Here is a 16129-nt window from a genome sequence, read left to right as displayed (position 1 = left end):
CAGCAGGAGATGCAGAACTCGGTGTAGATCACTGCATGAGACATGACCAAAGCTACTGAATTACACTTAGCCAAGTCTTCGGCTTTTTGATCTTTATCTCATTCTAATTGCCAGTATACACACACACAAATGAGGGAAACAACTTTAATTAACCATTTCAGGTGGGTTGTAGGCACAGAGTACAACAGAAATGCGCAGGCAATTCAGCACAACAGGAACATGGTGAAGTCGAATGACTCTAGGGGTCTGGGATATTCCTCTTCATCAGCAGTGGACTGGATTAGCCCATATTCGCAGGATAGCTGCAGGGGTACAGAGGCAGCAGAAGCCAGAAGTGAACTGCCTGCACCCAGTAACCACGCTGAGAAGCTGCCCACATGCCACGTCAGTCGACAGAACTGCTGCTGCCATCATCACCTTCAAGGTCGGAAACGGGAGACCCCGTACTGCCCCGTCTATATCTCCAGTGGAGAGGGCAGCTCCGAGAGGTAGGGAACAGCACAACAGATGTTGTTTATGACACGACAGATCCTCTGAACTAAACTATCTCTGAGAATCAAGAATCGGCAGGTAGCTTGGTATGCTCCCAGCAGGCATTTGGGACACCTGGCCTAAAACACCCAAGCCGTACGGTCAGACACAGGGCAAGAAATTAACAGGGGGCCTGTGCTACCAGAGGCAGAAGCTGAGACAAACGCCCAGCAGGAAGATCAGTTTACAAGTCCAAAAGAGACCACCCAGGATGTTACAGTAAATGACTTTTATTTTTTAAAAAATGAAATAACCGTGAACATATTAACAGGCCTGCAGGTGGCACTACAGTACAGCTGGATATAAGGTAGATACATTTCCCCATGTACCCCCGGAAAAAGAAATCCATTGCATCAATGCTGACATTAGTAAATTCTGAATACAATTCTATCAAGCAGAAACATTTTACTTAAAATAGTTCTGGACAAAATTGACACTGAAAGATAACTTTTCCTTCACTTTGGAAAGGATAGATGTTTTCAGCTAGCACTGGCATTGGGTGAACTATTGCCTGCAGTCACCAGTGCAGGGAGATGTACAACATCTCCACGTGAGAACAGAGTTTATACTCCTTTCTACTTCTCATTCTGAGGAAGCAGGTGGCGTAGGGAGAGGGAGGAAGATGGGTGAGGAATATGGACAAGGGAGGTGGGGTGTCAACTTCTATTCGCTCTCCTTTGGCTGTTTTTGTGCTATTTTGGACTGCGTTCTAAAAATCAGTTCTTGATTTTATTGAAAGGAAGACTAAATGTAATGCGCCTTTCCTCCAAAATCCAGGAACAGTTGTGGTACTTCAAAAATACTAAAAATATCTACTTTCATGAAATATTAACTGTTTCACTACAAACCTAGTTTTTCACTAAATACACAATCCTCCTATTTCTGGAGTCTCCTGGGGAAAAAAAGTGGGTTCTCCCTTTATTTCTGCAACTCTACAGTGTATAGAGAAACGGCTACAGGAAGGGGAGTGCAGAGAATAGCTTTTTTTTTCCTTGGCCTGTATCTTTCATGGGAAGTTTGCTTAAATTTCTGCAGTTCGGCTACTCTTGGCCACACTCCTACAGCAGATAAATCTGCAGTAGGACAACCCACCTCCAGCACATTCCTTCTAACCTGTGGAGACTAACGAGGCATGAGGAAAAAACCCATCCACACTCTTTATACCATTTCTAATCACAATATGCAGGAACACCAAGTGGTTTCCACGTTCTTCCAATTCGCAAAAGGCCACAGGAAAGGGACATGGCACCTTTCACTAGAATCTGAAATTCCGCATGTAACAGTGCAACCTTCCGTTAGACCTTCAGTGTTGAGGCAGCACAGAAAACGGTGGCTGAAGAGTGTGTGTAATACTGACCACACCAGCTCTTAGAGAGAAGCCGCTGCTCCTGCAGAGGCAGTCATGTGCAGTCCCTGTATGTACTGTGAGCAAAAGGCTTCCTTCGCAGGGCTTTTGGAATTAGCAGTTCCTACGATCTAGCTAGTTTGGATTCATGAGCTTTCAGTGTGCCAACAGCGTCTTTCACTGCATGGTAGATAATGTTCTTCACCTGTAACAGGAAAAAAATAAATAATCAACTTCTACAGACTAACATGGAAAGTCTGACATACCTATACAATCAGCTTTGACAGCTGAATTCCTAATAGTTGGCAAGTACAGACAAAGTATGTACTGTCACTGCTTCAGGATATCAACACCACCAATTTTTACTGTCATGGTTAGACAACAAATATTTTAGACACCTGCACTTATTTATTATCTGGTCACTCAGCAACAGATGTTTACTCATGTTATTAAAAGAAAGTCTCTCTTTCCTGAGAGCTAGGAGAAAGTACACTATGAAGTCATGCATATTTTGAAAAAGTCCTTGTGATCCAAGTCACTCAGATTCACATGAATCAAACCCAAAAGGAGCAAGAAAATAATATGGTTTATCCCTGTGTAAATTAAGATGATGCACCAAACCATCCTGTTGTCGTTGTAAGGAGGCTATTTGTGCGTCTTCCAGAAAGGCAAGCATGATCAGAGATGAAAAATCCATGGTTACAGCAATCGGTTCCACACTTAGGTCCTTGATTGTTAAACAGCTATCTTTTATCTCATTTTTCTATGTTTGAGTTCAGTTTCTAGGTACTGAACAGAACAATTTCACCTGAGTAGTTTAACTTCACTTGCTCAACTAACTACCAAACATCACCCTTCTTTCCTGACGTACATATGATCTCAGTCTTTCATATTTATGTGAAAGTTATTGTCTGTGTATTTTTTTAATATATAAATACATATATATACACAGAGGCAGATTTTTATTTAAAAAATACATGAAAAATGACAAAGAAAACCAGTATAGTTTGGCTGTGAGGCACAAATACAACCAGCATTCCTTTTCGCAGTAACAGTTCCACTTTGCCAGCAATTGCTATTTTTTCTCCTTCACTTTATATGCACGACATTAGTAATACATAAAAAAATGCTGACAACAAAATTTGCAAACTAAACAGATACTAACTCTTCAGAAGCATACATAGGTCAAACAAGGTCTCTATGGTCCCTCCTCTGCACAACTTGCTGTCTTATACACAATATACTTACTACAGTGCACAGTGTGTTCTATGCGTAATTATTAGTTTAAGCAGTCATATTCTCAAACGAAAACACATTTAGTTTTCCTGCTTGGGACTAATTTAGAATCATAGCATCATTTAGGTTGGAAAAGACCTTTAAGATCAAGTTCAGTGATAAACCTAGCACTGCCAAGTCCACCACTAAATCACGTCCCCAGCTGTCAAGGATTTGAGTCTGGCGGGGTTTTTGGAGGTGGGGGTAGAGCTGTGGGGGATGTCTCTTGTGAAACCCCCAGGCTCGTGTGAATCACGGGGGGGGGAGTGCCCCCCCCCCCCGCCTCTCCAGGCCAGTCAGTGCCTCTGCGATCAAGGTGTTTAAGAGACGACCCTATTGTTCTAGTTCCTCTTGCTCTTTCTTTCTCTTTTGGTTTCGTCTCATCTCGTCTTGATCTGTCCTGTCTTTTATGTTGGTGTGATTTTCTTTTGGAAGAAGGGGAGGTAAGAGGAAAGCGAAGGAACGCGGTCAGTGAGGAAGCAGGGGAGAAAGGGGCTGGAACAGTGTTTCCCTGGAGCCCTGTGGCGAGTGAGATGGCAGGAGAGGGTTGCCTGAGAGCTGAGGGGATGGACGGCAGCGAGAACGTCCAGGATGCGGCAGCACATGGAGAACCCTGGGCCAGGGGGAGAGAGAGAGACCGCGCAGGAGCGGAAGACATGCCCGAAGCAACCTGGGACCCTGGCTGGGATGGATTCATGAAGAGGAAGAGGGTTGCTTCCTGTGAGGTGGACACCATGTGGCATCAGGGGAAGACTGCAAGGAGCTCTCATTCTCAAGAAGGAAGGATTTCCCTGGACAACGGGTAATGGCCAGGCGGATGCACCCCCACCCCCCCGGCACTGATCGGGGGCAGGAGGGAGCTGGGAAGATGGGAGGGGTTGGGAGGAAGTGTATGTATTTATCTCGCTATCCTATTCCATAAATGGTGGTGGTAAATAAAATTTATATTTTTCTCCCCAAGCTCACTCTGGGTTTTACCCATCATCTTAAATGGCAGATTATTAGCCTCCCTGTCCTTAATCTCAATCCTTAAACCTTTTTAGTCCAAGTTTTCTCCCTCAACATCCCTGTGCAGATCGGGGGAAGGAGTGAGGGAATCACAGAATCATAGAATGGCCTAAGCTGGAAGGGACCTTAGAGATCATTTTAATCCAGCCTCCCTGTCGCCAGGGACGCCACCTCTCGACTGGATCAGGCAACACGGGAATGACTGCGTGGTTTTTGTTGTCAGCCCAGGCAGTCGCTGGAGCCAGGACACTGATTTAAATAAGCAAGCCTTCACTTCCAGAGCAATTTTCATTTAGGCAGTAAAGAAACGAATACATGTATCATCCTTAGTCAAATAAACATATCTCTTCAAAACAAAGCACTGCTTTTTCCTTTTTAGTAGCTTTTTTTTCCCTGCTACTCTTTACCGTCATTCAGGATTCAGTAATTTAAAACCTTACCAATACCATCACATGCACTAGTCCAGTAATAGGAAAGTTCTCTGGAAATCCAAAAGTTTATTAATGATTTTTGTTTACATAACACTGTAAACACAGATGCATTAATAATTTTTTTAAATGCTTATCAAATGAGAACATCCAAAGTTACGCAAAGTCGTTATTTTTTTCTTAAATCACTAGCCACATGTTTCTAGTACAAAGCAAAGCTAGCAAAACACAAGATATATTTATTTAGTGACTGCTACCGTAAAATGGTTACCTGCAGTTTATCCTCATGGTTTGTATGAGTATTAGACAGGTGCCTGAACTCCTGGGTCAGACGGAAGCAGTGCTTCACATGTTCTGGAGATACAAAATCTTCTGCCACTTTAATGCAGCTGTATAAATTATGGACCTACAAAAAGCCCCGTATCAAGCAACAGATACATCAAGATAGAACGAACCATACAAAACCCCCCCAAAGCCCTCCCACCACATATGTTAGGTTCTTATCAGATTTACTTCTCAGAAACAGGAATTGAAGCATATTTTATCTCACAGAGAATTGTATCTAATGGTAAAAAGTGAACAAAATAACTAACATCTCACATGTTGCCAGTTCTCCCACATACACTAGTGTTCCCTAAAACAAGTTCTCTACTGTTCTCCGCATTTTTTTGTAATTCTGTTCCCATGGCTAAGTTTCACTACATGGAAATGCTTTCCTACTACTGGCCCTATTTTATTTTCTTAATTCCATCACAGTACTGGTACACATCATTCAGGTATTTATATAATTTTGACTAACATAATGACTAAGATCCAATTCCAATAGTTCCCCGTAAGAACTGCATGTAGAAAAAGGAACCCAAGTCGGCAATATTAGCTAGGAGTATTTTGAAGTTGCAGTTGTGTTGTGCCTCAAATTCAATTCTATCTGTCAAGAGAGCTGGGCATACTTACTTGATGGGGAGCACCTGCAGGAATGAACACAGCATCTCCAAGGAACTGCACTATCGCCCAGCCTTGTACACCGTACTCATCGTAGAGTCGCTTGCGTAAGATCTGGTCCAAGTACCAACTTTGGTCATGAATGGGGTCATGATCTGGGGGATTTTCTTGGCCTTGTTCTTCTCCAACCTAGGGCCAAGATATGGGGTGGGGGGGAAAACCATGACACAGCACCTTGATATTGCTGGCTCACAAAAAGCTCTGTACCAAAAAACATAACAAACAAACCATTTCACGGTAGCATATTACCTTCATTAAGCTCATTTAGGTCTTAACTACTGACATGTGCATTAGTATGGAAATTCTACACTAGGCTGAAAACCTGGGTACATAATATCTATTAATGTCCTCAAAGACAGTGTTAGAATACCTGTACACTTAATGTTGATAGCAAATTTATATTGGTCAGTTGCTGTAAGCAAGCTAGTCAAAGAAGCCTTCTTTGAAACCAACATACCTTCCGGAGAAGTTCCCGTATCTTTTCAGCATCCTTGGCAGCATAGATGTGCCACAATGCTCCAGGCTTCTCTCTCCCTTCATGAATCCGCTGCTTTGTTACATCATCAGCATCTCCCTCATCAATTGTTTTCAGAACCTCTGAAAGGGGAATCCACATGAAAGCTGTATGTTTACAAAGCTTCTCATTTTTAATATACAGAAGAGGAAGAAGCATTTGGAGCTGCTAAATCCAGCCACACTGCTACTGCAACTGTTCCATGACACAGCATCCTTTCTAAGCACATCAAGCTTCGCCTTATCAAATTCAAGGAATGTGCCAATCGACAGCTGGTCACCAATCTCAGTCACAAATTCAAATACAAGAAGAAGAAAGAGTAACTTTATCACCCTTTCCTCTCCTTTCTTCAGGGAGATACCTAATTTATAACAAAACTCTGCCGTTTCTGCAGTAGGGAAGCAATTGCTGCACTTCTAAATATGTGCCACAGATAGATATGTAGCAAACTGCCTTGTATATTTGGGTTGTATATCATAGCTATGACAAGCTTAAACAATGAAAGGTACAGTCGTCTTTCTCACACACAACTGATTTTTTGATAGACAGAAAATAGCTTTCCTCAAACATTACCATCATCATGGGTCCCCTCTCCAACGGGAATCCCAACGTACACCATGACATTAACAGCATCAGACACATCCAAATGCAGGTTTGTGGTACCAACTCGTCTGTCCTCTGCAGTAATTAAGCCTATAATAGAGTGTAAAATAATATCAAATTCTATTTAAGCTGTTCTAGAAATAACCAGCCCAAAACATCTTTCTAGAATCCTAATTTACACAGCAATGAGAGCAGAAACCATTGTCAATAGGCAGCTGAACCAGTTATTTTCATGTCAGGTGGCATGAGCAAAAAGTCTACCAGTAACTAGTATTTTTATTTTACAGGCAATAGAAGTAGCAAATATAATTCATTCAAGTCATGAGAAAACAGGCATTTTAAAAACAAAGCCTATTGTACTTGACAATTTTGTCTCTCTGAGGATCATTTATATGGTCTGTAGTAGGGAACTTAGCTTTGATAATGTAAAGTTAGTAGGCACTCCTTGGCACAGTTTTCCTTTGCTTGGGGGTACCAGAGAAACCCCGACTGCTCTAAGTGGCATTAGTACCACTCTGTGTGCAGCAAGTCACTGGACGGTTCCAGGTATAAGCCTTCAGGAGTTTGTTGTTTTCTCATACTCAGCTGTAAAATCCGTATGATCAGTTAAACTCACAGCAGTTACTGTCCAACTCATCATTAAAAATTCTGATTACAATTAAGGAAAACACTTGCAGATTCTCAAGTGCTCATCTCTTTAAACACTGGATGCTCTTACACCTCTCAAGTGCCTATGAGTTACTGAGAAAGAAATTTCAAATGCTTGCTGCTTAATTCTTTCACCTCATATAAGACATTCACCTCTCTTCCTCCGACCCTTCAGCAGCATTCTCTCCCTCTATTTTTGCTTTACCACCCTCTACTTTTGCTTTACCATCTCCTCTAGGAAGTAACATGGGGAAAAAAAGTTAAAATATTAAAAAAAAAATTAAAAATCTTTGTACCAGCTAGTGATAAGTATGACCACAGGACTAGTGGTTATATTTTAGGATCCTTTAAGTTTTCTGGTGTACACCTTCCTTCACTGAACTTAGACAATGAGTAACAGATAAAGCAAAAACACTGAACACTGTTAAACAGTAAATAGGCTCAATTTGCCTAAGTTCACAAATGTGTGGGTTTTTTTACTCTTATCTGTGACATCATACTGCTAAAAAAAAATGAACTACCCCCCTCAACTTTCTCAGAACTGCAATATGTTAGTTGAAGCTTAAGTCTAATCCACATTTGGTTACTGAGCTAAGGTCCTCAGGTGAGTTGTTACTGTAGGTACATCAATAACTGGAATGCAGAATCTTAAAAAACCTTGCACCTCTGTCTCATCAATATTCAAAGTGAACTCCAGAAGCTACATTAAGGTAAGTTTGCTTCCACATACTTTCTTTGCAATATGGCTGCATCCTTTTCCTTATTATCACTTGAAATATTTTAGTACATACAAAGAACAAGTACTTTAAACATTATTTGTACTTCAAAATCAATCTGTTATTTAAAAGTATCCTGATCATTTATTTTAAATTAAGTCTTCAAAACCTGCTTTTGGCCATAACCTCAACAGCAGCACATTCAGGAACTGACATAATTCAAGGGTCTGGAGCACCCGTCTGATGAGGGACCGAGGGAACTGAGGCTGTTCAGCCCAGAGAAAAGGAGGCTGAGGGGAGATCTTACCACGCTCTACAACTCCCTGAAAGGGGGCTGTAGGGAAGGGGGCTGAATCTCTTCAGAAGTGATAGGACGTGGGGAAACGGTGCCAAGTTGTGCCAGGGGAGGTTTAGCTTGGACATTCGGACAAAATATTTCACAGAAGGGTTGTCAAGCATTGCAACAGGCTGCCCAGGGACGTGGTGGAGCCATAACCCCTGGAGATATTTAAGAGTAGATGCGGTGCTCAGGGACACAGGTTAGTGGTGGCCTGGTAGTGCTGCGTTAATGGCTGGACTCAATGATCTTAAAGGTCTTTTCCAACCTAAATGATTCTGTGATTCTAAGTGGATACAATATGAATTAATTGTTCCCCCGCACTCTGGTGTATTGACAGTCATGCAGGATATGTGTTCATACACAGGTTTCCCGCATTTATATGCTATTTACCTACTGTATCATTAGAGTCTTAAGAGGACAAAACTATCCAAATTCAGGTAGCTGAATACAGTGACAGTTTTGTCTTGCATGTTCTCTGTGGTCTGTGTTGTCAGACATGGATTAAGGAAATTACAACCCAGGTTGGAAACACGAACACATAGATCAAAGTGCCCAGAAGCTGTCTAATTCTCCTCTCAAATAAATCAGTTATTTTCAAAAAGCTAGTAACTTCTCCTTGAATCCTGAATAGGTACGCTTATTACATGTACTAATAATTGTTTGCAAACTTATGACATGTACATCTCTCATAAACCACAAGCTAAAAAAGCACACATCTGATAGACAGCATAGCGCCTAGCACAGGAACAGATCACAGGACCAATTAAAAAAAATGACAGCCTGCTCTAGGATAAGCACGGAGTTTTAATTAATGCCACAGCCTTGCATGTGTCCTAAGTCACAAAAAAAATCAACATCTGCACAACTATTCTCACCATAGGCATTGTACATTTTTGGACCCAAGTCAGGACGGACAAAGTAGCTTGGCAGCCTAGAAGCCAAATTCAGTCTGCCGTCCCTCTTGGTGTATTCGGGAAGAGGAAGATTCTCCATCAAGTCCTCAAACCTAGAGAGCAGAAAGAGAACATGGGTACATTTTCCTCCTGTACTGCCTACAGCAGTCCTGTAGACACGGAGAGTAAGCTTTACTTACCTTGTAGGCATCATATCTCTAAAGTCCTCCCCTGGAGGCCAATCCTTTAATTTTAGTACCATTGGCTGACCATCATCTGACCTGAGCCGTTCTGCAAGAAACAAATTAAGATGTCTTCATGTAGTATCTTTTTAGTATAGCCCATTGTCTTGTTTAAGCCATACCAAGATGTCTTGCACTGGACAGTAAAATGGATCCTGATGTTTCTTCGGGCTTCCAAGTATTATTATAGTACCACCAAACAACAGTTTAACAATTATATATTTATACATATATAATAATTTATAGCAGAAGTTTGACAGATCTTGTAGAGCTGCTAACTTTTAGAATAGCTTTTATTCAACTTTAAAACAAGCCTTTCCAAAATATTGTCTTGTTACTTTTACCAAAGTGTAAAGGAGTTCTATCTTTCAAGAGGAGTGATACTTTTATAAAATTAAAATTACTTGTTCATGCTCCGAAATCAACCCCAACTTAAGTGTAAAGAAACCATAGTACACCAAGCTCAAAAAAGCTAAACGGCAGGTGGCTACTGAGGAAGACAGCCTTGTTTTTTAAATTCCTCTTTGCTGCAGTCACTCAAATTAGGAGCTTGCCAAACTCAAACATTTGCTCTTCATTGCAGGAGTTGCATGCGAGTCCTGACTGGTAACAGAGACAGCCGTTAACACAGAAAGCTGACATCATGTTCACAACAGCGGATGTACAACACAACAGCACCGACCATGTCAGCTGCTGTTTTGTCTTGGATGTTACAATGACCAAGAGAAGCAATACATGGGGCAGCTTAGAAGACTCTGCATGACATTTAGAGAGAAATAAAATTGCCTCTTCTTCCAGATTCTTTGCTACTCTACATACAGCCATCAGTTGGAAAAGAGGCTGTACTGCAGCGTGGTACTTTCACATCCCCCTTTTCCCCAGAAAGTAACATCCTTCACCACTTCCTACCTTACCAAGGTCAGCCAAACGAAAAACAACTGATCTTACCCAGACGCAGGAGAGCTGCTGACAGCACCAACAGAAAAAGCATATCTAAAAACTAGGGCTTGGAGACATGTGAATCACATCTTCATTATATATCAATAGGGTACAGAAGATAGCCTTTGCAATATAAAAAAAATATTTTTTGAAATTGAAAAGAATTAAGACTGCAGATAGGTAAACCATATTTTGAAGAAAACAAATTATTATGAGCTACGATTTTAGAGAGGCAAGTGAACTGAAAAGCTCAAGGACTTGAATTTAAAGATGCTTCAGAACTTTCTATGTTCAAGGTTTTGAATTCATCAAGGATCTTTGTTCCAAACAAGGAGAATAAATTTGTAGAAGGCTATTCAAAAAGTACAGAGTAAAGAGCTATCCAGAGGAAAATATACGGATGTGACAAACAACATGAAAGTGGACAAAACCCAGAAAACATCTGATCAGCAAAAAAAAGCAGGCCTAAGAAGGATCAAAACAAAAAACTGTACCTGCCAGAAGTTGACTTAGAACTCAAAGATACTAAAAGTAAACAGCACAAGATTAAAATTAACTAAAGTATCATGTAGAATAATTGAGGGATTATCTCAATACCCGCTCCAAATTCAGTGGCTGTTTTGCATCTCTTCAATAACTTAATGCGAGTGGCAGCAGGGGACAACCCGCCGTGTATTTGAGAAATCGAGTACTTCATGTAATGCAGAGAAGTCAGAGTCATGATAGAATTTGCAGTTTTCATGAGTTAGCACGTGAAATCTCTGGACCAGTAACAAATAACACTCTTCTAGATTGGGGACTGCACATGGCTGAAAAACACTAAATGAAATGTATTTAAAAGAAACTAACAAAAGTGATCCATCTCATATAAAGCATGGTAAAAGCACTGTCTAAAAGAAATGCAGCAGCTGATTTTGCTGAAGGAGCATATCTATCTGGAGACAAACTACAAATGACGTTTCTCAAAGGTAACTTGACCCATATAAACTTATTGTTTTCCTCAGTCACCCTAGGATAAAAGTTTGTCAAGTTTCCCAGTTACTGTTAATACACAGAAAGATGACACTTATATCCTAGGCCATTTATTTCTGTGTAATAACAGAAACAGTATGAAATTTAGCAGAACAAAATACAAGACACTGTACTTGGAACCATATAAAAACAAAAGTTGGGACTTCTTTGACTGGAAAACAACTAGGGAATGGAATATTTTTGTCTGCAAATCTATCATTTCATTTGCTGTGGGAACAGACATTCCATTATTCAATAGTTCACCATTTCTGCTACGTGCACATAGCAATAAATACAGAAAATGTTTATACACAACACTAAACCCAGCAACGTTGCAACAAACCATTACAATTCTAACATCTGTAAATATAAGACCACTCTGATCTAGGTATATCCCATCTAAAATAGAGTACTCTGCTTTTCAGAAGCTCTTTTATCTGACCAGTTATATTCCCAGGAATTTTAACTGGTTAGCTTCCGTATCCACATTTGACCGATGGTTTTCTCAAGAAAGAGCTCAACTATTAAGTAATGGGTTATCACGAGGCGCACATACAGCACTGCTGTGCATAATACATAAACTTGTATTTATACTCACAGATGATCTACTATAAAAGTAATTTTCAACGTCAAGTTTACTTAGTTGATGTATTCCACCAAGTCTGAGTTTTAGCATCAAAAGCCTCTGTCTGTTTCAGCTCTGCAGGTTCCCTTTAGTTTTACAAAAAAAGCTAAGGTTGGAAGAAGAGTAAGAGTAGTCATATTACTTACTGTCTTAATAAAGGTAACTGATGGTTAATTTCACCGAGGAAAGGTCAAAAAAAGTAGTTTCCCAATCATTTTTTGATACATGAAAGTAACACACACCAACACACTGTAGTACAGATAAAGTTTTCTTGGGCAACCCTGCCCTAATCTTCACCAATAAAGTATTTTTTAGAGTGCACTATGTCTAAGGAGGAATAGCTTCTTTGGATGAGACTGATAGCTATTTGGATTATTTTTTCATTATTATTTTATAATTTTTTTAGGAAATAGTGGAAAAGGAGAAGTTGAAGGTAGCAAGACAGACTGCTCAGTTAAACTAGTCAGCCATAGATATTACTTACTAGATATTATCTCAAAGCCATCCCAGAAGTCACGCACTTTCACGTCTGAAATTATGGCACAGTTCCTGCAGTTCACCAAATCTACATCTTGATCTCCAAATTCCAGGCTGAAAGCTTCTGGTTTCCAAAGCTCTGACTTCAACTTCTTATGGACACCAGATACCAGCACGGGCTGAGAATACAAAGATGAATGCTTACTGCACCATAACCAAATGTGTTACACATGCAGCCAAACTTTCTTAAGAGCTAAGACTCCTGACTACCATCATAAAAAAGACATTACAAATCTATTTTCTTCCATGTCTGGTTTTTGTGCATCAAATAAATAACCAGAGGCAAAGTAAACTTCACTTCCAGGCCATGGGCAGTTGCCTTAGATGCAGCATCTTATTAGGCTCCCTAAGGCAAGTGTATTAGGGCCGCATGGCAAGGTGCTGGCAGCAGGGGTAGGCTCTGCAAGACGAGGCTGGGAGCTGCCCTGTGCTGGACACCGATGGTTCCACCTGGCTCCAGCAGACCCATTGGTGGACAAAGCTGAGCCCATAATTGATGTTTTTAGCACCTCTGTTATGATAAGAAAGGGTAAAAAATGCTCCATAGCTGACAGGGCAGAGCAGGGGGAGGAAGCAAGACAAACAATTCTGCAGACACCAAGGTCAGTGAAGGAGGTGCTCCAGAGATTCCCTTGCAGCCCGTGGAAATGAAAGCTGGTTGCCCCCCTGCAGCCTGTGGAGGACCCATACCGGAACAGGCTCCCGGCTGGACCTGTAGCCCTTGGAAAGAAGCCCCCACAGGACTGAGTTCTTTGGCAGAAACGGTGGCCCACTGGGGACTCATGCTGGAGCAGGCTATTCCTCAAGCCCATGGGGACGACCCATGTTGGCGTGGTTTGTGAAGGATGGTATCCTGTGGGAGGCGCTCCCCACTGAAGCAGGGAAAAAGTGTGAGGAGGAAGGAGCAGCAGAGACAAAGCGTTATGCACTGACTGCAATCCCCACCATCTCCATCCCCCTGAGCTGCTCTGGGGAGGGGCAAGGATGCAGAAGATTCAGGGATAAAGGAGTAAAGTTGAGCCTTTAGGAAGAAGGAGTGAGTGAGGGTATGGTCTTTCCAGCTTTGTCCTTCTTCCTCACCATACTACTCTATTTTTAATTGGCAATAAATTATTTTTTCACAAGTTGAATCTGTTTTGCCCGTGATGGCAATCGCTACACGGTCTCCCTGTCTTTATCTTGACCCACAAACTTCTCCACCTTATCTTCCGTAATTCTAACCCCATCTTGTTTAGAAGGGGGAGTGAAAGAGTGGCCAAAATCAATCCACCAAGGTCAATATCCATATTCCGATATGAATTTTTTAACAACTTCACTCATTCTTTATGTATAACCATGGATCATCAGTTCCCTAGCACCAAACCAAGCAGCAGAAAAATGGCTCTTCACTTGTAAAAGTGGTTTTAAGATGTTTAGGCTAACCATATATACACGTTCCACACCAAGATTTGAGTGGTTGCTCGTCATAAATGCTCAAGGCATTTGAGAATAACAACATCTATATAACAATAGTAGGAAAAAGTATACCAGATAATCTTCTAGCCAAGAACCCATCAGCTCCTCTCAGGCTGCAATCTCCGGAGCAGAGTTACAAAAGGAAAAGAGGGTATGCAGTGAACCTACATATGAACTATCTCACCTGAAGAACTCTAGGTTTAGTAGCTGCTATATATGTTCAAATGGCACTTCACATCTCTATGCAAATTTGAATCAACTCCAAGCTGTATCCTATCAGTTAACAACATTCTGAAGGCAGATTCTGAAGGGTTTACTCACATAAAGAGCTCAGCACAACCCTGAAGAGCACAGATAGATGCCCCTAGATGCTCTAGTAGCAGTATCAGCACATTAAGCAAAGATACCTACAGAGCTAAAGAAAAGCAGCTCCAAAATTATGTTGCTTAAAATCACTCCGATAACTAAGCACTGCTTCACCTGGATTGCCCAACAGCCTCTAACAGGACTATTATTCATTTTAGTCCCTAAGTCAGGATAACATTAAGAAATTAATGTAGGAAAAAGTCCAACCTCGGGGATAACAGAGATAGCCTTGGTTTCCAACTGTAACACAACACAGCCCTGAAGTTCTAGAAGGCAGAAATGAAATGTCAGCTCTAGGAGAGTGAGGTTTAAGAAAACAAAGAGCAATTGTTACTTAAGTCCTATCATGAAAAAAAAAAGGGCAAGCAAAAAACCACTCCACGGAACCATAGAAACATTTAGGTTGGAAGAGACCACCTTCACACTATAAAAAATGGTTTGTGTTCAGGCTGGTTTTCCTGATTTTTAATTAGTGCCTATTGCCTCTTGTCCTGTCAGCAGGCACTGCTGAGAATAGTCTGGCTCCCTCTTCCTCATTCCTTCTCATCAGGGATTTATACACATTGGTAAATATTTCCTCCTAACACTCCCTCAAGCCTTCTCTTCTCTAGGCTGAACAGTCCCAGATCTCTCGGCCTCTCTTCCTATGAAAGATGCTCTAGACCCATAATCATCTCTGCTGCCCTTCGCTGGACTTTCTTCAGGAAGTCCACTTTTTTCTTGTATTGGGGAGCCCAGAACCATACACAGTGCTCTGGATGTGGCCTCACCAGTGCTGAGTAGACGGGAAGGACCACTTCCCTTGTACTGCTGAGAACACTCTTCCTAATGCAGCCTAGGACGATGCTGCCCTTCTTCGTTATGCGGATGCATTCTTGGCTCCTGGTCATCTCCTTTTCCACCAGGCCTCCAGGTCCTTCCAAGCAAAGCTACTTTGCAGTCGGCTGTCCTCCAGCACACACTGCTGCAGTGTGTTACTCCTCCTGAGGTGCAGGACTTTACACATTCCCTTGCTGACCATCACAAGATTCCTTTTGGTCCAGTTGCCCAGCCTGTCCAAGTCCCTCTGAATTGCAGCGCAACCATCTGGTGTATCAGCTATTCATCCCAGTTTTGCATCATCTGTGAACTTGCTGAGGGTATCCGAACTCTGCCCCATCTAGGTCATTAATGAGGATGTTAAACTACTCAACCCAATACCGACCCCCTAGGGTACACCACTCGTGACTCTCATCACAACCCTGTGAGCGCACCATTTGAGTCAGTTTTAAATCCATCACACATCGATCTAGTCTGTACTTGTCTGATGACACTATAACAGCGTCAAAAGCCTTATTAAAGTTAAGATAAAACCCATGCAGTCCTCTCCCCTCATCTACCAAGCCAGTTATCACCGAAGGCTACAAGGCAGGTTAAGCATGACTCTGTCAGCATTCCTGAGTCCCTCCTTCTCTTCAGGACCATATCCCATGTGATTCTTTTGAGTAGATATCTGAAAGGTGAAAGGCTGCTCCCTCCTGAAGCCCAAGCTTCTGATCTTGCTTTTTGCTTTGCTCCCTCCTCTCAGGGCCTTGAGCCAAACTCCACCATCTGACAGCCACTGCAGCCAAAGCTGCCCCTTACCTTCACATCAACAACCAGTTCTTCCTTG

The 16129-nt window shown here is 41.7% G+C and overlaps 1 protein-coding gene across 1 annotated transcript in view; it reads right to left on the bottom strand.

The window, feature by feature from the left end:
• Window positions 1-745: 745 nt before the first annotated feature.
• LOC104274020 (lysine-specific demethylase 3B-like) overlaps window positions 746-16129 on the bottom strand; it is a 15696-nt gene continuing 312 nt past the window's right edge. Inside the window, exons 2-9 of the mRNA XM_009869528.1 lie at window positions 12605-12776; window positions 9504-9594; window positions 9286-9416; window positions 6677-6796; window positions 6047-6186; window positions 5542-5718; window positions 4859-4993; window positions 746-2081 (exon numbers count right to left, since the gene is read on the bottom strand). Of these exons, the coding sequence (XP_009867830.1) occupies window positions 2001-2081; window positions 4859-4993; window positions 5542-5718; window positions 6047-6186; window positions 6677-6796; window positions 9286-9416; window positions 9504-9594; window positions 12605-12776 (1047 nt within the window). The 3' untranslated portion in view covers window positions 746-2000. The remainder of the gene's footprint in view (window positions 2082-4858; window positions 4994-5541; window positions 5719-6046; window positions 6187-6676; window positions 6797-9285; window positions 9417-9503; window positions 9595-12604; window positions 12777-16129) is intronic.

The sequence above is a fragment of the Apaloderma vittatum genome, unplaced genomic scaffold (genome assembly GCF_000703405.1).
Source record: "Apaloderma vittatum isolate BGI_N311 unplaced genomic scaffold, ASM70340v1 scaffold7345, whole genome shotgun sequence".
NCBI lineage: Eukaryota > Metazoa > Chordata > Aves > Trogoniformes > Trogonidae > Apaloderma > Apaloderma vittatum.
The sequence above is the reverse complement of the archived record's forward strand: the minus strand, read 5'-3'. Positions and strand labels throughout refer to the sequence as shown.